This window comes from Chelonoidis abingdonii, chromosome 15 (assembly GCF_003597395.2).
Source record: "Chelonoidis abingdonii isolate Lonesome George chromosome 15, CheloAbing_2.0, whole genome shotgun sequence".
NCBI lineage: Eukaryota > Metazoa > Chordata > Testudines > Testudinidae > Chelonoidis > Chelonoidis abingdonii.
In genome coordinates this window covers 26,705,802-26,725,195 of record NC_133783.1, presented here as the reverse complement: position 1 = coordinate 26,725,195, position 19,394 = coordinate 26,705,802, and the positions used below count along the sequence as shown (strand labels likewise).

Below are 19,394 nucleotides of genomic sequence, written 5' to 3'. Positions count from 1 at the left end.
AATCGCTATTGTCATCAAAGTCTTAGACTTTAAACATACAAATTGACTCCAGAATTGAAGTTTGAGATAAAAGATTTTAGTTTAGGATCCACTGTTTCCCTTTAAACTAAGCTTCTTAGGCCATAATTCATCAAATTAATGTTTTTAGAATAACATAAATATATGACAACACTGATCATAAACAATATAATAGTTGTATTTATTTTGTTTGGATACTGTACCCACCACTACTGCTTCCACAATATTATTTAGATTTTAACAAACCTTTTAAAAAAACACAGAGATTGGACAGGTTCCTTCACACTTTATTTTAGCTATCATTTTCTATGCTTCAAAGAAACTTAGATTAAGATGGAGCTGCAACACAATCTCAAGGGCAAATATGGCTCTGAGTTATGTTGCAGATTTCTGTTTACTGAACTACTGTCACTCCCAAAGAATCAAAGACTGATAGCTCTAGCTCAGGGGTGGCTAACCTGTGGCTCCAGTGGCACATGCAGCTCTTCAGAAGTTAATATGCGGCTCCTTGTATAGGCACCGACTCCAGGGCTGGAGCTACAGGTGCCAACTTTCCAATGTGCCAGGGGGTGCTCACTGCTCAACCTCTGGCTGTGCCCCCACTCCACCCCTTTCCGCCCCCTCCCCTGAGCCTGCCAAGGCGTTCCACCCCCCCTTACGAGCCTCCTGCGCACCACGAACAGCTCATCTGGAGATGTGAGGAGGCCCTGGGAGCGGAGGGAACTGCTGACATATTACTGTGGCTTTTTGGCAATGTACATTGGTAAATTCTGGCTCCTTCTCAGGCTCAGGTTGGCCACCCCTGGTCTAGCCATTCTTAGAGCAGCTCCTGTGAAATACACCCAATGTAGTCAACTCTGGCAACTTGATTACAATTCTCGCAATATTTGATGTTTTACTTAAAACCCAAACTTATGTTATGAGGCGGGAAGGGATCCTGGGGCCTGTGCTGCAGTCAGGCCGGGGGTGAGGGGCTGGACCCGTGCGAGGAGCTGCTGTCAGGCCGGGGGAGGGGGCTCGGGCCCTATGAGAGAGTTGTTGCTGTCATGCTGGGGGGCAGGCCCTGTGTGGGGGTGCGGCTGTCAGGTTGGGAGAGTACTGCTGTCAGAGTGGGGAGCAGTGAGGGCTCGGCCGTTGGGCCTGTTACCGCCAAACCTCCCGCGTGCGGACCAGGGCTGGCCCTACCCCGGCTGCAAGGGCTGCAGCAAGGGGGACACTCACATCTCCAGCGCGTCGCGGGGCACCGGCTTCCGCGTGTATCGCGAGATCATCCTCATCCCTCATCGCGGCTTCTCCGGCCGCCTGGCTCGGCCTCCGGCCGCCATGACGACGCCCCGCCCCCGAGCGGAAGTGGGGCTGCTGCGGACGCGCGGTGACGACTGGCGCAGCAGGGAGCGCGCCGGCTGGTGAGGGGTGCGCGCGCAGGCTGCGGCGGGCCGAGTCCTTGGTGCGTGGGGCCCTCCGCGATCGGTCTTCCCACGTTCTGCGGCGTCGTGTGGCGGGCTGGCCTAGGGCCGCCCGCACTCCTCTGGGGGCGCCGGGCCGGGCGGTCTAACTGCCGCACTCTCGCGCCGGGGCCCTCGCCAGGCGCTCTGCGCCCGCAGCTCCTCGGGAAGCCGCTGCCGTTGGTCGGGTCCGGGTGTCCCGGGCTGGGCGCAGTAGTCGCGGGGGTGTTGGAAGTGGCTGGTGCAGTTTGCGGAGAAGAGGCCGCGAGGCATTAGCTCTGCACGGAGAAGGGCAGCGGGGGCCGCTCCTTTCTGTGGCTGTGATGGTGGCCGCGTGGGGGTGGAGGTTGGTGACTGGCCAGTGTCTCTTTCGGGGATGACTCTGATGTGTGGCTGTGGCACCTGTGGGCATGGCTCTGGATACAGAGTAGGGTGACCAGACAGCAAGTGTGAAAAATCGGGACAGGAGTTGGGGGGTACTAGGAGCCTATACAAGAAAAAGCCCCCAAAATCGGGACTGTCCCTATAAAATTGGGACATCTGGTCACTCTAATACAAAGTGTCTGAAATAGGGCTGAGTTCTCCTATTTATACATCTTTTGGGACAACTTTTAAGGTTTCTCTCTGCTGTAGAATTGGTTTGCTCCATAGAGTAAATAAAGAGTTTTTTTATCAGATGTAACTGGCTGGGGCAACATGTCAGGAATGTTTTGAATTGATAATATGGCTGATTATATCATTTTGGAGGATGGGTTACTTAATATTTACTGCTTTTGAATGATTTAACTCTTTGGTTTGTTTTTTGAAGGTCACTTTATAAAAGTTCAGAATGGAAGGGGAGCTGAGATTGGCAACTGTAGACGATGCAGTGCAGTACCAACTTTTTCTGATACCTTGTGAACAAGGTGACCCAGACCAACACAGAGAAGTTCTTCAGCAGTACATTGAGAGGATATTGGTCCAGTTTGCACCAATATTAGTTTCTTATATCTGGCAAAATCAACCTTTTAATCTCAAATACAAACCTCCTAAAGGTAAAACTACTGCATTTGTTTTCATCTGGTATAGGGTTCGATTTCTGCCTGCTTAGTGACTGTCTACTATCATGAAAATAAAATATGCTGGTGGTATTACTGAGTGGTGACTGTATATCTTTTTGGGACCGAGAGGAGGAGAAACTGAAACTGTTATGAGTTTGTTCACTGAAAACTTAGTTTTTTTATAGTATTGTTAGTTTAACCCCTTTCCTTAAGTGAAAAGTTGCAAATCATTCTCCATATTTTGTTGTATTGGTACTGCAGTTATCGCTAAGGTTGCCTGCTGTTTATCTTGCTTTCTTTCTGTTTGATATTGCTGTTAACATCACTACTAGCACAAAACATTCAGCTTTTCAACTACTGAGGCATGTTCTGTCCCATTTCTCCCCACCTCCAGTTATACTATGTAGTGCAGCATTTCTCAAATTGGGGTCCCCAAGAATAGTCTGGGGGGCCACAGACCCTGCTGATCAACTCCTCTTCCTCCCTCTATCTCCTGGAGCCTACTGAAGTCAATGCAGGAGATTTTAGGTGCTAAAAGTCCAGTGGAGCTAAAACAAGTTCCCTGGCTCTGCGCTGCTCCTGGAAGTGGTCAGCATGTCCCTGCAACCCCGGCGGGGGTCTCTGCATGCTGCCCCACCCCAAGCTCTGACTCCGCAGCTCTCATTGGCTGGGAACTGTGGCCAATGAGAGCTGTGGGGGCAGTGCTTGTGGGCAGGGTCGGCGCTTGGAGACCCCTTTGGCCACCCCACCTAGGAATTGCTGCCAGAGAGATGTGTTCTGGTAACTTTCAGGAGATGCCCGAGGTAAGCGCTGCCTAACCAGAGTCCACAACCCTCACCCCCTCCCACACCCTAGCCCAAAGCCTACACCCAACCTCCTTCCCAGAGCCCACACCCCCTCCTATACCCAAACTTCCACCCAGAGCCTGCACCCCGCATCTCCTCCTGCCCCAGCCTGGTGAAACTGAGTGAGGGTAGGGGAAAGCGAGTAACGGAGGGAGTGGCGATGGAGTGAGCGGCGGAGGGCCTGGGGGGAAGAGGTAGAATCGGGGCAGGGCCTGGGGCTGGAGCAGGGCGGGGGGAGCTTGGGGGGTCCCTGAAAAATTATAAATCAAAATGGGGGTCCTCGGCTTGCTAAAGTTTGAGAACCGCTGACATAGTGAATAGATGGAAACAAAGAGGAGTCCGGTGGCATCTTAAATACTAACAGATTTATTTGGGCATTAGTCTTTAAGGTGCCACAGGACTCCTCATTGTTTTTGTGGATACAGACTAACATGGCTCCCCCTCTGATACCTAGTGAATAGATTGACTATATTTTGCAGATCATTAATAGAAATCATACTGCTTAACTTCTGTCTTGAATTCTTTTTTTAATCCCTCCTCCCAGGAGATATCCCTGCACATATTGGTGGTGTGACTAAATTTGGGGATAACATTGAAGATGAATGGTTTATTGTGTACCTCATACAGCAAGTAACGAAGAAGTTTCCAGAATTAGTAGCAAGGTACCTCTAACACATTTTCAGCGTTTTGTGAAACTGTAAATTAAAGACTTTTTATGCTCCTTCAGTGACAGCTATTGCTGTACTCTAAACCTCACCAGGATAATATTGGATTGCCTTTTCAAAAACACTTTTCTGTTGTCAAGATGGGGAAAACAAAAGACAAATAACTTTTCCTTCTAAAACAGCTTGAAAGTGTTAACTGGAGTCTTACTGTTTACTTTAGTTCATGCAGGCTAGATCCCAGGTCTACGCTTAAAACGCTGCATCGGTGCAGCTGCAGTGCTTAAGTGAAGACGCTCCTATGCTGATGGGAGAGCTTTTCCTGTTGCCATAGTTAGCTACCACCTCGAGAAGGTGGATTATGTCAATGGGAGAAACTCGTTATCAACATAACACTGTCTACATGGGGAGTTAGGTCAATATAACTACGTCACTCGGGTGTGGATTTTTTACACCCTGGAGCAACATACTTATACCGATCTAGGTCTGTAATGTTCATGTCAGACATCTGAGTTTGTGAAGTATTTATTGAAAATAGAATTCACTGTTGTGGCTTTGTACTAATGGTTTCTTGTTATATAGGAGAAAGTAAGGGAAAAGAGATTAGCAGTTTAGTTGCCCATTGTTTGTATGTTCAGAAAAGTACACAAGTAATTTGTCTCTTTTGCTGGTCTTTCTATAGACTGTTATTGAGGGCCCAGTTCAGCAACGTGTGTAATCATGTGCTTAATTTTAAGCACATGCATAGTCCCTTTCAACTTAGTTAAGCATGTGCTTAAGTGCTTTGGTGTACCAGGGCCTGAGGAAGAATATGACTCTCTGTAATTTGAATTTTAAGATTACTATATAACAACATAATCTTAATTTTAAATTTTACTCTCCTCTAGGATAGATGAAATAAAAGTGCCTTTTAGGGTGACCAGAATACAATGTGGTTGATGCGTGACATTGTAGCATCTGTGTGTAGAAATAATACTCCCCCAGTCTTGTTCTTAATTGTGTTTCTATATAAACTGTTCTTGAGCATATTGCATGTTTCCAATGTTTTCCTAATACATGGCTCAAAGAAATGAGTCCTATTCTTGTTCATAATACAAATGTGACTACAAATTTTGCAGACTTCTTAACTTACTATCGGTGAAAGAACTCCTTCAAGTGGAGGAAACATTAGGTGACTTCCATATAGGAACATGCAAAAAAAGAAAAAATTCTGGAAACCCTATTTAAGGCAGCTACCAAGTAAAAGGGGAAATGCCTTTCCTAAAAGGAGCAGGCAGCTGAAACCTTTAACCATGTAATGGTATATTTCTGTCTTGTTTTAGAGGATTAAGAGGGGAAAAAAATCTTTAACAATGAATGTGGTTTGTTTGTTTTTTTTAAGTGATGAAGCCTCCTTTCACTGAAACAATAACTGATAATTATTTATCATTGTGCTATACAGGGCCTTGTTTAATATGACACTGATTTTCTATTTGGTTAGGGTTGATGACAATGATGGTGAGTTCCTGCTGATAGAAGCAGCTGACTTCCTCCCAAAGTGGTTAACACCTGAAAATAGTGCCAATCGGGTAGGTGAAATTGTCATGCAAGTGGGCAGGTGACTCGATGTATTGAGTTCATTGCAGTATTCTTTTACCCCTGCAGACTTAAAATCAAATCCCATTTAAGCTACAAATGAAATTAGTTGACCCGTCTTATTCTCCTACCTCCATCGCAAATCCACACTTGACACATTGTTAGTAAAGGCATCTCTGGACTGAAAGAGAGTCTTGTGATCAGCTGCTTGATCTGTTTGACCACAGTCTAGCCTTCTTCTCTTCTGTTTTTTAATAACTATGGTTACCACGAAAACATAGTACAGGCGTAGCAGCTGAACACATCCAGTGCAGTTGAACATAATATGTGTTCTAACATCCCATTCATTTGAATGATGTTCTCTAGGAAACTGCTGTAGGATGTTTGTGAATTCTGATAGTTATGACGTAATTGATCTACACTTGGTGTATCAGAAGTTGCAAATAAGAAGAAAGCCAGATTCATAACCTATACATGTCATAAAAATTTGTTTGTAAGAAATATTCTCTAGTAGTTAAACAAGTGTGATTACCCAGCATACTTGTTCCTCACAAAATGGTTCTCACACACATATCATGCTTAAAATTTCCATTTTACCTTTAAAGTTACCTGAACTTCTGGGTACATAATACCAATATTACATAAAACAGTATAAATACTGATGTAGCCTGTGTGTGGCATTACTGATATTATATAATCAGTAAATATAAGTGAGTGTCTTGGCAGCAATTAGTTTAAATGACAAGATGGAATGATACTTATTGGCAGGGCTGTTTCTTCTCCCGAATGCTCTTTATTTGGGAAAAAAACAAAACCAAACCAACCCACAAACAAAAAAAAACATGCAACCTTCTCTGGATATATAGAGCTATTTTAGCTTCTTTACAAGGAGATCAAAAGTGCTTTGCAGATGTTCAGCAAGGAGAGAGAAGTGTTCTCTGTTCATCAGATGGGGAAACTGAGACACAGAGCAGTTACACAGCTGGGCAGTATCAGTACTGAGATTTGATCCTAAGCCTCCCTGCCTCCTTTTTCTAAGTGAGGAAACCTCTGACAGAAGACCATTTGTGCTGTTAAAGAAACTGAAATAAATTAAAAATTCATTTGACTGGACCTGTTGCCGTCAGAATTGTTCTGAATCAATGATTGAGTCACTGCACCCAATGAGGCTCTCTGAATAATTACCCCCTTTCCTCAACTTCTGCTTCTCTTCTCATACTCCTCCCTTTCCTCAACTTCTGCTCAGTTCTCTTCTCATACTCCTCTAATTTCCAATGTGTTCTCTGTAGTTTGGATAAATGCAAAAAAGTCCACCTAGTAGATAAATTCGTTAATGTGTGTATGAATGTGGATGTTCCTTCTGATGTGCCATTTTGATCCTCTCTAACCATCCCTTCACATGGAGAATGTTTTTGTAACTGTATAAATTCACCAGTCATTCATTAATTTAAGACCAGTATGGAACACTAGCAAAATTTTGCCTAATGAACATGTTACATTTTGTCAGGTTTTTTTCCACCAAGGAGAATTGTGCATCATCCCACAGCCAAAGACTCCTGGAGAGGAGCCTTGGCTACCTGCCACCAGTCCAACAATCCTGCAGGCATTAATGCTATTGTCTGCACACCCAGATGACTTCCTGGCCACAAAATCTGTTAGAGCTGCAGTATATAAACGCATCAGTGGGTATGTGGATTATGTTTTCTGATATTCTTTACCAGAATGTTCTGATACTGAGCTGTCTAAGGAACTTACCTCCCGTATCTGAGTATCTATGATATCTAAACCATTTTCCTGTTAACTATGATGCGGTTACTCCTATCCTGACAAATCTGTGCTAATTTTTTTGGCATTCTTATGGTGGGGACCCTAACAATGCTAGGCCTGTACACTATATTCTGATCTCAGCATTGACACCTCAGTGGGTCAGGGCTAAATGCCAGTCTTTTACAAAAGGACAACATTTCTTCATTCATGACTTCTAGGAAGGCTGACAGCAATTTGGGCCTTTCCATAAAAGTGTGTGTCTGGGCTCTCAGCTGAGAAACAGAAGTATAATGTCCTTCAGATCATCAACTTGCGTTCAGGAATGGTCAGTAAGGATCACTGGATTGGTGGTAGAAATTCCTTCACAAAAGCTAAGGAAAATGACTGTAATTTGACTTCTCTGCTTATTACCAAGAAGTTATACAGCTAGCCTGTTAGGTTAGTTCAAAATGTTGCATTTCCCCAAGACGGGGGGTGGGGAGTAGGATTTCATTGATCTTTGCAAAAAAGCTTGGCTATGCAAGTTTCTTGTAGAAACATTGCAGAAACATTATTCACTAGTATTCTAATTTGATTTCAGAGTATTTGAATAGTCTGGCTTAATGTACATTCTGATATTAAATGAAAGAGGAAACAGACCTATATTAAATGGCTGGTCATGTCTTTAGTATTTTTTTTATTTTGTCTGCCACAGATATCCTGAGAAAGTCCAGGCCTCCTTTCACCAAGCCCACTGTTACCTTCCAGCAGGCATTGTGGTAGTGCTGAAGCATCGCCCTGCACTGGTAGCTGCAGCAGTCCAGGCCTTTTATCTGCGAGATTCCATTGACTTACAAGCATGTCGCCCTTTCAAAACTTTCTTGCCCAAAACACGTGTAATGACTTCAGTAAGTCTGCCTGTAACTTGTTGCCATTCTGCTGACTGCTTGATTGATGGATATACTGTTTGTTCTGTAGTCATGTTAGGAAATGTATGGGTTTCAATTTTAAAACAATATGTTTGCTAATTAATTTTTCTTGAGGGCAGTCATGAATTACTGTTTGCTTTAGGAATGTTGTGTCTTACCACTATAGCGTCAAACAGTAACGGGAACTAGATGATTATAGACTCCAAAAAGTTTTGTGCCACCCTTCCCCAAAACAACCCTAAAATTAGAAAAAGTCTACGTTCCTTTTATGTATGCTTTCTTTCTCCTTCTGCCCCAATAACTAGGGGAAACTCCTTTTTCAAACCTTACTGTGCGGGGTGGATGGATCTTTGCCACTCTTTTTCTTCCTTCCATTGCTCCCAACCCCATTCTTCACCAGAGTGAGGCCTCTCAGCAGCCACCTGCTGACTTTATTTATACAATAAGGCCTCACTGAAGTCATCCAGCTCCCAGAAGGAGGATATTGGAATTGTGACATAAAAATGGGGGGCAAATCACCAATCTTTAAGTAACATTGTAAGTGTTACTTTTAACAACTGCAGGTATAAAATAAAATTCAGACAAAAGTATGGCTTTTTATTTAAGTTGGTATCTCTTCTAGAAAATCATGCTACAATATGTATATTTATTTTTAATTTTGGTATTTCCAGGTCACGTTCACTAAATGTTTATATGCACAATTAATGCAGCAGAAGTTTGTTCCAGACAGACGCAGTGGATATATATTGCCTTCCCCTGTACACCATCAATACAAAGCACATGAGCTAGGCATGAAACTGGTAATGTCTTTTTTACATGTCTCCTACACTTACATTTTGTTTTTGTTTTCCCCTCTAGTTCATATTTTTCGGGGTGGTTGAATCATTAGGGGTGCCTCTTTATTTTCCCCTGGTTTGCTTACAGAGGGAACTTGGAGCCAAACAGCAACTTACATCCCCAAAAGGATGGAGTATCAGACAGCTGTAGAGGACTGTTTTTACAGATTGGGCACAGCTGTTTCCTCCAAGTACTTTCCCTTTGAGAAAAAGGAATGGATTTGCTTAAACTTTACTCTCTCCCCATCTCAATCTAGTTCTCATCTATGCTTCTCCCAAGTCATTAAAGAGAGAATCTTCCACTCTTCTTGCAGGAGTCTTGTCTGTCCTAGAAAAATAGGAACCCATAACTGATTACTAGTGCATCTTCTCCACTAGAAGTTGTACCAGAAAGATCCAGATATTCTTACCACTATGTTATCTTTGTTGAAAAACTAAGTCTTATTCTAGGAAAATGGAAATGAGACTTTCACAAAGATGAAAGATCTGCTTTGTCCTTACAGCCCAGAAGAAATAGATGGGCCTCCTCTTGAAGCCTGTCAACACATCTTAATCACTTGTTAGGATTGCTGTTGAGTGTCATGGGCAGGGATCCTACTTTTCCATGATAAAAAACCCAAAATGCTCTGACTAAAACAAATCCCATAAAAATCTGTCTTTTTCTGTGATTGAAGTGAATTCCTGAACTTTAGTTTCTCTAGCCACAGTGTATATAGATATCAGTTGAACACAATGCTTTATTGATATATTTACAATTTTTAAAGTGACAGCCAAAGACCTGCCACCCAGGGCTGACAGTCCAAGCTCTACCTATTCTCCTGATTATCTGAATTTTTTATTATCCAGTCTGGCCCCAGTCCCAATTAGATCAGATAATCGGGGTTCCACTAATATATATATATATATATATATAAAAAATTCCCCTCTCACCCCTACGGGTGGTGTGTGTCTTCCTCAACCTCGGGTCTTCTACCAGAGGCCTGGGAGTTTGAGGGTTCTGCGCAGTATCTTAGCTGTTCCTAGCACTGCACTCTTCTGGACAGAGAGCTCTGATGTTGTTCCTGGGATCTGTTGGAGCCACTCACCCAGGCTTAGTGATGTCATCAGCCAGAGTGCTCTCCTACCACCACCGGGACCACTTTGGCCTTTCACTTTCCACATCCTCTCGTAGTTCCTCTTTAGGCCCTGTACTTCTCCAGCTTTATTCTCTTTCCTTCCCTGATGTTGCTGTCACTTGGCTAGCTTGGCTATCTCTCTATCACCACCTTGTCGTCCTTGTCTAAGTCTCGGTGTAGCTTCCACGCTGCTCATTGCTCTATGGTCCGAGTCGAATGCTCTGGAACTGGCCTAAGGTTCCCACCTGCGACTCCAGTCTTGGAATGTCTGCCTAAGTCCCACTCATTGTCGTCTAGCCTCTCAGTGCGTCAGAAGACTCTCATCATCTGGTCTCTCGGATGGGCTAGCCATACGCTGTGAGTGTCCCTGTACTCCGACATGCCCACCAGCCACTTGGTGTATTGCTCCGTTTATTCTAGTGTATGCTGTTCCTGCACTGCATCCTTACTCTGCCACTATGTGTTGGCTTGTCTCTAGGCCTCTTGCATCAGTCTGCACCTTGGGCCTCTCTTAGTTGTGGTAGACCCCTTCAAAAGTGATCTTGTGCTCAGTGCTCTGTTCCTGTGCTGCTTATGATCCGAGTGTGCCTCGTGCTGTCTGTTTAGTTCCAGTTCTTTTCCAGCCACTGTAGGCATTTCCCGAATGTCAGCCACCTCAGCTATTCTGTCGATTGTGTACCATCCCAGACCTGAGTTACATTATGTCTGCACTATTAGGCCTTTCTGTCTCGCGCTGCTTCTCCCATCTTCCTATCTTGCCTCCTCATCGTGGTTTCCATGTGACTGTGGGACGCCAAGGTACTTGTAGCTGGTCTGTATGTCTGCTATGTGGCCCGCTGGTAGTTCCACCCCATCAGTCTATATATATATAAAAATAGTTTCCCACAAAATGTAGAGAACTAAAGATTCTCTGTTTAAAAACAAACAAACAAAAAAAACCCCACTTTTTTCACTGCAAAAAATGGATTTCTAGGATCCCGGGTCATGGGCCACGCCCTTGCTGTTTTGGAAGTTGAGAACTCTGCCTCTGCAGTACTCCGAGGCCATCATGTCCCAGGGAGCAGGCATCAAATCATTTATCTCGTGACAAAGTCAGGAGCTTGCCACTACTGAGTTCTCTGTGCAGTCATTTAAAGTGAACTTCAAGAAATGTGTAATATTTAAGAACCTGTGTTTCCTGCATCTCTTACATAGGCTCATGGCTTTGAAATATTATGCTCCAAGTGCAATACAGTTTCTCCTGATTCCAAGAGGCAAGTATTAAACACCCCGTTTTGGGCTGGTTTCCTCAACAGCTTGAAGACAAATAATTATTTCAAGGTAAGGAACTCTCTCTATCTCTTTTTGTATAACTCAGGAAAAACAAAACCAGCTTTCAAATTTCAGTCAGAATTTACAGCAGATTTTAGGTAGCGGCTGAGGGACATAATTCCTCTCATCATGAAAGATAAGCTCATGTCATGGGAGAGACCACTCGTAAATTCTGTATACAGTTCTTTTTCCTTACCTTCCTCCACCCCATCAAACAGTTTAAAATAAAATGTCTTTACAAATGAAAAGACATTGTAGGATTTGGGGATAAGCTCCTACCTACCATGAATGAGACGATAGACTTGAAGGAGGCCAAAATTACAAGTGCTGTTACATGCAAGTGCTTTTATTTGTATATATTGAAAACAATAATATGAAATAGTAAATGTATAGGGAATATAGTTTTGTAATGATTTTGTTTTACACACACACTTGGAATTTAACATCACGCACATTAATCCCTCTGGTCTCCTGCAGCTGATGATTTAAAAAAAAACCCCAAAGTCTCTTAATTCTAACCTGTCATTCCTTGGCTTATAGTTTAAGTTGACACGTCCTAACCTTTTTAGTATGTTTGCAAAATATTATTAAATGCAAAAGAAGTACACTCCTGCAACACCACACTTACAAATGTAAATGTGCAAACATCAGGAAATTCATCTGTGGTTCTCACAGCAGCTGTAACCCTGCCTCTTTTTTGTTATATATTAATATATTCAGTGTGATTGCTGCTATGCGAACCATAACTTTGCATTTCCTGATTTCTTTGTGTGTAAGATCAACTATATTGCTGCACAGCACTTTTTTGGCATGTTTTCTTTTTAATTCATGCACTACTATTAGCAAAATGTATGCCCATTTTCTGCCCTCTGCTTTGTGTGTAAATGGAGAAAGTAGTATAATTTACATCATTGTTGCTAGAGAGACTGGGTGCATGAGGTAATATCTGTGTAATCTCAAAAACTTGCCTCTTTCACCACTAGAAGTTGGTCCAATAATAGATTTAGCTCACCTGCCTTGTCTCCCTAGTATTCTAGGACCAACGCTGCTACAATAACACTATAAACCACCATTGTTACAGTCACTGCTTAATTGCTCCCGTTTACTCCAGGCTGCACTAAGTAGGATTTGTTCCTAAAGAGCCAATGTATGCAAACCAATAACTAGGGCCCTACCAAATTCATGGCCCATTTTGGTCACTTTCACCGTTACAGGATTTTAAAAATAATAAATTTCACAATTTCAGCTATTTACATCTGAAATTTCACAGTGTTGTAATTGTAGGGGTCCTGACCCATCAAGAAGGATTTTTTAGGGGGGTTGGAGGGGGCCACAAGGTTATTGTGGGGGTTTGCAATACTGCTACCCTGATTTCTGCGCTGCTGCTGGTGGCAGCACTGCCTTCAGAGCTGAGCAGCTGGAGAGCAGTGGCAGCTGGCTAGGAGCCCAGCTCTGAAGGCAGAGCAGCCACCAGCAGCAGTGCAGAAGTAAGGATGATATGGTATGATGTTGCTACCCTTCTGCACTGCTGCTTACAGAGCAGGGCCCTCAGTCAGCAGCTGCCACTCTTTGTCCACCCAGTTCTGAAGGAAGCAGCGCAGAAGTAAGGATGGCATGGTATGGCATTGCTACCCTTCCCATACACTGCTGCTGGTGAAGTAACTGCTTTCAGAGCTGAGTGCCTGCTTACAGCCACCAGTCTCCAGGCCCCCAGCTCTGAACTCAGCGCAGAAGTAATGGTAGCAATACTGCAGTCTCCCTGAAAATAACCTTGTGATCCCCCCGCAACTCCCTTTTGGATCAGGACCCCACAGTTTGAGAAACGCTGGTCTACCCTGTGAAATCTGTACAGTATAGGGTAAACGCACACAGAAGATCAGATTTCATGGTCTGTAACACATTTTTCATGGCCAGTGAATTTGGTAAGGCCCTACCAATAACTAAGCAAGGAAACTGCACCCTCATTTCACTACTAGTGTTAGTTCCTCTGGACACTGCTATGAAAAGGAAGTTGAGGGAGGATTTGATACACTAGTGTTGGTGACCTGTTTTAAATAGGGAGAACCGGAAGGATCTGCTAAGTACCTAGACCAGCTGCATATGGCAGAGAATTACTTTCAGCAGTCTGTTATCAAGCCTGAAAGGTAAGAGTTACTGTAAACTGATACTGTTAATGTCTGTATGTTCAATTAGATTTCATAGGATTTTACAGATGTGGGGGATTTTTTCTTTTAGCTCTGTTGCTATGAGTCCAGGTGAAGAAATCTTGACCTTGCTACAGACGTTGTCCTTTAATTTGGATGAACTTGAAAAAGAAGCTGCCAGTCTTCCTCCTGAGGATGGTGAGTGAAGGTGGTGTCATGGGAAATTAGACACTGCTCTTTATATTTATATAACAAATGGATATAGAAGTTCAGTCTCCATGTATATTCAATTTCAGCCTTTGTGCTGAGACTGCCACAAGCTGTTTTGTGGTCTTGCTAGTGGAGAACACTCTACTACTTTGGACAACCAGTTTGTTTTCTGTAAGCCACCAAATACGAGTTGATCTGTTGGCCCAGTGATAAAATGGTGTCAGAGGTATTTGTCAAGTGAACTCTTCCACCAACTCCTTTTATAGCTTTTCTCATTAACAGACATTTCAGTATTTCCATATAAAGTATTTGTGATTTACAATAAGTAGGCATTGTGTTAACATTCATCTTGCTGATCAATACTTCCCCCATTTTAAGGTGACAGTATTCCAAATGTGATCTTGTAGGTTGACAAATATGTTCCCTTTCTGTTATTTCAGATGATGGTTGGTTGGAGATCTCTCCAGATGATCTGGATCAGATTCTGAGTGAGGCGTCAGGTAGAAATGAGTCAATTCCTCCCTCAAATGAGGAAGATCAGAAGTATGATTTGGCAGAGGTCACTGAAAGCATGAAGGCTTTTATAAATAAAGTCTCAACACATGAAGGAGCAGAAACTCCATGGTATTTGTTTAAATATCTGGCATGGTGTATGTAGTGCATTGCTCTTTTATGTTGTAACCCTATTAGTAATGCTGCAATTCTGGTAAGGATTCAGCTTTTCAAGCCAGCATAGCTAAGCTCGAATGATTTATTAATGTCACTAGAACCCTGAAACCGAATTACATTCTTAGTTTATATACACGTCTATAACATGTTGAGCTGGTACCAGTAAAAAATATCTGAACACTGTCTTATTTTCCAAAATTCTCACTTCAGTTTTATGTTTGAATCCATTTTTCTTAACTTAGGTTCCTTGTGCCCATCACCATAGTGTGTCAATAACATTGGAGCTCTTTGGATTGTATACATCTGAGGATGATTGTCTTATTGTGTATTGTGAATTTTTCTGACCACAGAGAATTTCTAAAAATGTCCCTAATCAGGCTGCATATAGACAAAATTATAACTTAGGGCTATGTTGGGAGCACCAGACCTCTTAAGATGAAGACAATACATTAGCATAATATCTTAGAATTCATAAAGGTAAACATTCCAAGTAAGCAGTACAGAACAGCAGTGTGGTATCAGTATGTAACACCTACTTTCTTATATGTAACAAAAATAAGGAAATGCTGCGCATTCCAAAACAGCCCAAAGAGTGAAAAAAATCCTCACTGTAGGTGTTTCAGTATTTTCTCACTTGCTTATTTGACAGTAACACAGCTGCTAAGTTTCTTGTTACACTGAGCAAGATATTCAGTGTAAACATTAACAGCCACCTCTTTCTTACAAGTAAGTATAAGGTGCAGTGATGGTTCTGTTTCAGCATTATAGATGTTGAGAATCTGTAGCAAGTCCTTACTTTTAAGAGCTTGAGAGTTGGCTATTTTGAGTGGGCTGTTGTGAATTTTTTAAATAGCTACATTAATACTAAGACTAGAAGCATAATTCTATATATGAACATCTGTTAACAGATTTAGAGCCTCATCAGTTCCCACTCCCCTTATTTTTACCCACTTTAAAGTGTAAGAACTTGATTTTGATCATGTATGCAGATGTCTGACACATTCAGAGGAGCTGATTTATTTTTTTCTAAGAGTCTCTCTCAAACAATATTCTGATCTCATATTTGGGTAAATCAAACCCATGGGTGTTTTCCCCAGGCAGGTCTTCAGAGTCCCAGACATTCTCTTGAAGGCTGTGCATAGCATAGCATGCCTTCCCTTCTCCCCAGAAGAATACTGATCATGTCTTCCTTCGGTTGTTGGGCACACAATTCAGCCAGAAGGGAGCAATGTGAGACTCTGACTATCCTCCCCACTCCATGTCAGCTTTCCATGTGCATGACTTTCCATGTCACTCTCACCACCTGCTATCCTAGGGCTAAGCCCTTGAGTATGGCAGCGTATTGCACTGCCACTAGATCACGAGGCCAACACCCCAAACTTTTCACTCCTAAATCTGCCATGGTTGATGCCAGATGTTCTTGCCCAAGGATACCACACCAGATGTACAAGAGAATGGATTTATGGAGTAAATTGTTCTTAAATTTCAGGTCACCTGCTGAGGCCTGTGTCACCTTTGATGTTGACTCTTTTACAGATGCTTTAGACAGAATATTAGGTGAGATCTAGTTTCTTTATTAACATTCTGCTCTGTTTGCTGGCCATCCATATACATTGCATTGATTTGATTTGTATATAGGCGCAGACTCAGAAGAGCTGGACTCAGATGATCTGGAAGAGGAGGAGCAGTTTGAGTTCTTGGACAGCGATGAAGACTTGGATTCTGAAGCCCTTGGTCAAGAGGAAAAGGCATTGCCAAACAAAATGATAGGAAGTCTAAGATCATACATGAATGACATGGACTGCGAACTGATGCACACCAATGTTGGTAAAAGCTTCATCACCCCAAGGAAAGTGGTATGTATGCTTTGGGTTTTGTAATATATCTCCTTCCATGAAAGAGGAGGTTGGGAGTAGAATAATAATCTAAGCATACCTAGCTGATGCAGATGCTCAGAGATCAGGAACTCTTTCCAAAGAAATACCCTACGTGCAAACAATGTGTGCTGTAGCTATATTACTAAACTGATTCCATATATAAAAAAGCTAAACTTTTGGCTTCCACAGTAGTTTCAAATCCTGGCTTCATTTCTCCATATCCTTCTCTTGGGACTTCTTCTGCATGATGATTTTGATAGTGAGATTGTTTGTTTGTTTGATTCACTGGTCCCCAACGCGGTGCCCGCGGGTGCCATGGTGCCCACCGGGGCATTTGTGCGCCCACCTAGTGCCCAGCAGGGGAGAGAAGCTGCAGCCCTGCACCTGCTGGGGACAGAGAATTCCGGGGCTGCAGGCTGTGGGCGCAGGTGTTGTCAGTCCATGGCAGGCGCGGGGCAGTGGCTTAAGCTGGAGAGAAGCCACGGCCCTATGCCTGCCGGGGACAGAGAACTCCAGGGCTGCTTGGGGCAGCAAAAAGCCGGGAGCTGACCCTGGCCAGAGCCCTGCCTCTGGAGAGCCAGAGTATCATCCCCTGGAGCCAAGCCTGGGCTGCAGCGGCAAGAGGGGCTCCCGGAGTGTGTGAGGAGCCGGGGAGGGACGGAAGCGGGGTTCGGGAGGCAGGAGGGGTCCTGTTGCCCCCAGCACTACCGCCACTGCTGCTGCTCTGAGTCTCCCCAGGGTGCCGTGGCTTTCACTGCCCAAGTGGACTGTGCAGGGCACCACCAGGCTGGACAGGGGTTGCGGATCCCGGCTCGCGCGCTGATGGGGCGAGTAGCTGGGCAGGGCGAGTGGCTGGGCAGCCTGAGCTGCCCGGGAGCTGTCCCCTCCTGCCCTTGGACCCAGCCCGCCACGCACGTCCCCCGCTTCAGCCCCGCGCTGCTTGCCCCCGGACCCCACAGCGCCAGGGGCAGGGAGAGGCAGAACCCGGCTCTGAGCGGGGCAACGGGGGATACTGCTCCATCGGGGAACCTCCGTGGCTCGAGCACCAGGGGTCAGTGTCCCTCCTCTTGGCTCTGCCTGCACGGGGCTGGGGAAGCAGCTGTTAGCGCCTGCCCCTCTCAGCTCTTGCACCCCCCAGTCCCACTCTCAGCCTCTTCACTTGTACCTCCCCCCATCGCTCCTTCGCCAAACCCTTTCCCCTTGTACTCTCCCTTCACCTGCACCTCTCCCCTTGTACCCTCCCCCAGCTCTCTCCTCCTGTACCTCTTCTCCCACAACCTTCCTGATACCCCCTCTCCTCCTCCACCCTCCTCTGCGAGTACATCACACCCCACTTCTCTGCCAGTGTAGAGCCCCCAGGCACCCCCACACCCACTCCTCTGCCTGAACCCTCTTTACTAGATCCCCATCCCTTTCCGGATATAAGGTTTGAGGGTTAGTCCCTATGCCTTCCATGTGCATTTGGGTGCGGGTGGGACATACTGGACTTTAACTTGGCTTCTAAACTATCTGCTTAACTCACTTGTTGTGGGGGGGTTTTCTCCCCCGCCTTGATTGTGAAGAGTAATTCTGGTATTTTCAGAGATCAGTCTGTGCCTTCCCTGCTGTCTTAGTCAGGAGCTTCTACCACTATGGTTGCTTATCACCCTGTACCACCAGTGATTGTCATAAAGATCCTACATGTAATCAAATATTTGTCTTTAAAATTTACTCTCTGTATGTGCTACAGGCAAGTTCTGCTAAAGAACCTCTGTCTCGAGATGCTGACTGTGCCTTAGAAGATGATTCTGGTGCAGGAGATACTGATTTGACACCTGTGGATGTAGATCTGAACCTAGTGACTAACCTGCTGGAATCATATAGTGCTCAAGCTGGACTTGCAGGACCTGCTTCTAACATCCTACAGAGTATGGGGGTGCATTTACCTGAAAATTCAGACCATAGATGCATTAATAGCAGGGCAAAGGATTAATCTGTCATCCTGGTTCAGAGGACAGTTTGTGCTTCTACTCCCATCCTGCAGAGTAGCAGTGGTATAGCAGACACTGTGAATGGTTTCAGTACTAAACACTTCAATACATTTTACATGGTTTTAGATGTGTGTACAAAATACTTACCTGATTGTCTGATCTGTTAAATGCAAAAAGTTGCCTTGGGAATAAAGCACAGTTTTCTCTTGTGCCTAATATATTTTAGAAAAATTGTGAAGATTGTTCTGATTTGAATGAAAATTTCCTATGTCTATTATAAAAGCGGTGTATCCAATATAAAGGTCATCTAGGTGATACTGGCACTCTGGGAAGACTCCAGGTCTTGCTTTCTTTTTCTTTGGCACTCACAACTTTTTTGGCCCTTTTAGCCATTAATAAATGTTGTTTTATTTTAGTGGCTAAAATGTGAATGAGATGCAAATCCTCTTGAAATGCTGCTATGTCAAGAAGGATATAATAGATCACACACAAGCAGTAGTACCTTTTTCTGTCTTCTGCTTTTTGCTGTTGATATGCACAAACATCTGTCTGCCCAACAAGCACTCACTGACACATGCAGGTTCTAAAGTACAAAAGCTTCAGTGTAAGCAGTTTTGATGAGTAGTGAAAACTATACAGATTTCTTCAAATAATGGACAATTGTAGATTTACCAGCCTGGGTATTTTAATATATTTTTCTATAAGCATTTTTCTAATTTATTTAAATAAAGATATACAAAAGTACAACTTGGTTGCTGTAACTTTTTCTTTCCTTTGAAATTCCACTTATTTTTCTCAGGGCAGTATTGGAAATCCTCAGAATAAAAAGCATTTCTCAACACCATTGTATTTGAAAGAAAGATCACGACCAAACTTGGCTTTTGTTTGTTTGAACTACCTCAGGTGGCTGAAAAATGATTTTGTGTCAACAGTATCTGTATGTGGGCCCAATCTAAACAAGTCTGTCTTGCTTTAATAAAAGTTTAATTGGAAGACATTCAA

General features: G+C 43.7%; 2 protein-coding genes across 9 annotated transcripts in view; one reads left to right on the top strand and one right to left on the bottom strand.

Moving 5' to 3' along the window:
* The window catches only part of FAM149B1 (family with sequence similarity 149 member B1), a 24,452-nt gene extending 23,072 nt beyond the window's left edge, over window positions 1-1,380 (bottom strand). For 4 of the 5 annotated variants that reach the window (XM_032765869.2, XM_032765870.2, XM_075072625.1 and 1 more), the window contains exon 1: window positions 1,240-1,380. In XM_032765869.2, the coding sequence (XP_032621760.1) occupies window positions 1,240-1,295 (56 nt within the window). In that variant the 5' untranslated portion in view covers window positions 1,296-1,380. The remainder of the gene's footprint in view (window positions 1-1,239) is intronic. The other variant, XM_075072627.1, reaches the window with a different exon arrangement.
* Window positions 1,375-19,394, top strand: ECD (ecdysoneless cell cycle regulator). 4 transcript variants are annotated; one of them, XM_032765866.2, is made up of 14 exons: window positions 1,375-1,465; window positions 2,272-2,497; window positions 3,893-4,010; window positions 5,491-5,578; window positions 7,093-7,271; window positions 8,047-8,239; window positions 8,932-9,060; window positions 11,406-11,531; window positions 13,581-13,666; window positions 13,758-13,864; window positions 14,317-14,500; window positions 16,035-16,102; window positions 16,184-16,401; window positions 18,152-19,394. In XM_032765866.2, the coding sequence occupies exons 2-14, from the start codon at window positions 2,293-2,295 to the stop codon at window positions 18,392-18,394; spliced, it is 1,944 nt and encodes a 647-aa protein (XP_032621757.1). In that variant the 5' UTR covers window positions 1,375-1,465; window positions 2,272-2,292; the 3' UTR covers window positions 18,395-19,394. The 4 variants fall into 4 exon arrangements, with proteins under 4 accessions (XP_032621757.1, XP_032621758.1, XP_032621755.1 ...); XM_032765867.2 differs by having other exon boundaries at window positions 1,376-1,465; window positions 16,190-16,401; XM_032765864.2 differs by having other exon boundaries at window positions 1,408-1,809.

Excerpts from the sequence above, each read along its gene's own strand:
- ECD (XM_032765866.2), top strand. The coding sequence starts at position 2,293 with ATGGAAGGGGAGCTGAGATTGGCAACTGTAGACGATGCAGTGCAGTAC. Across the intron at positions 2,498-3,892 it reads CAAATACAAACCTCCTAAAG|GAGATATCCCTGCACATATT; the intron begins GTAAAACTACTG and ends CCCTCCTCCCAG. Across the intron at positions 16,402-18,151 it reads TCATCACCCCAAGGAAAGTG|GCAAGTTCTGCTAAAGAACC; the intron begins GTATGTATGCTT and ends TATGTGCTACAG.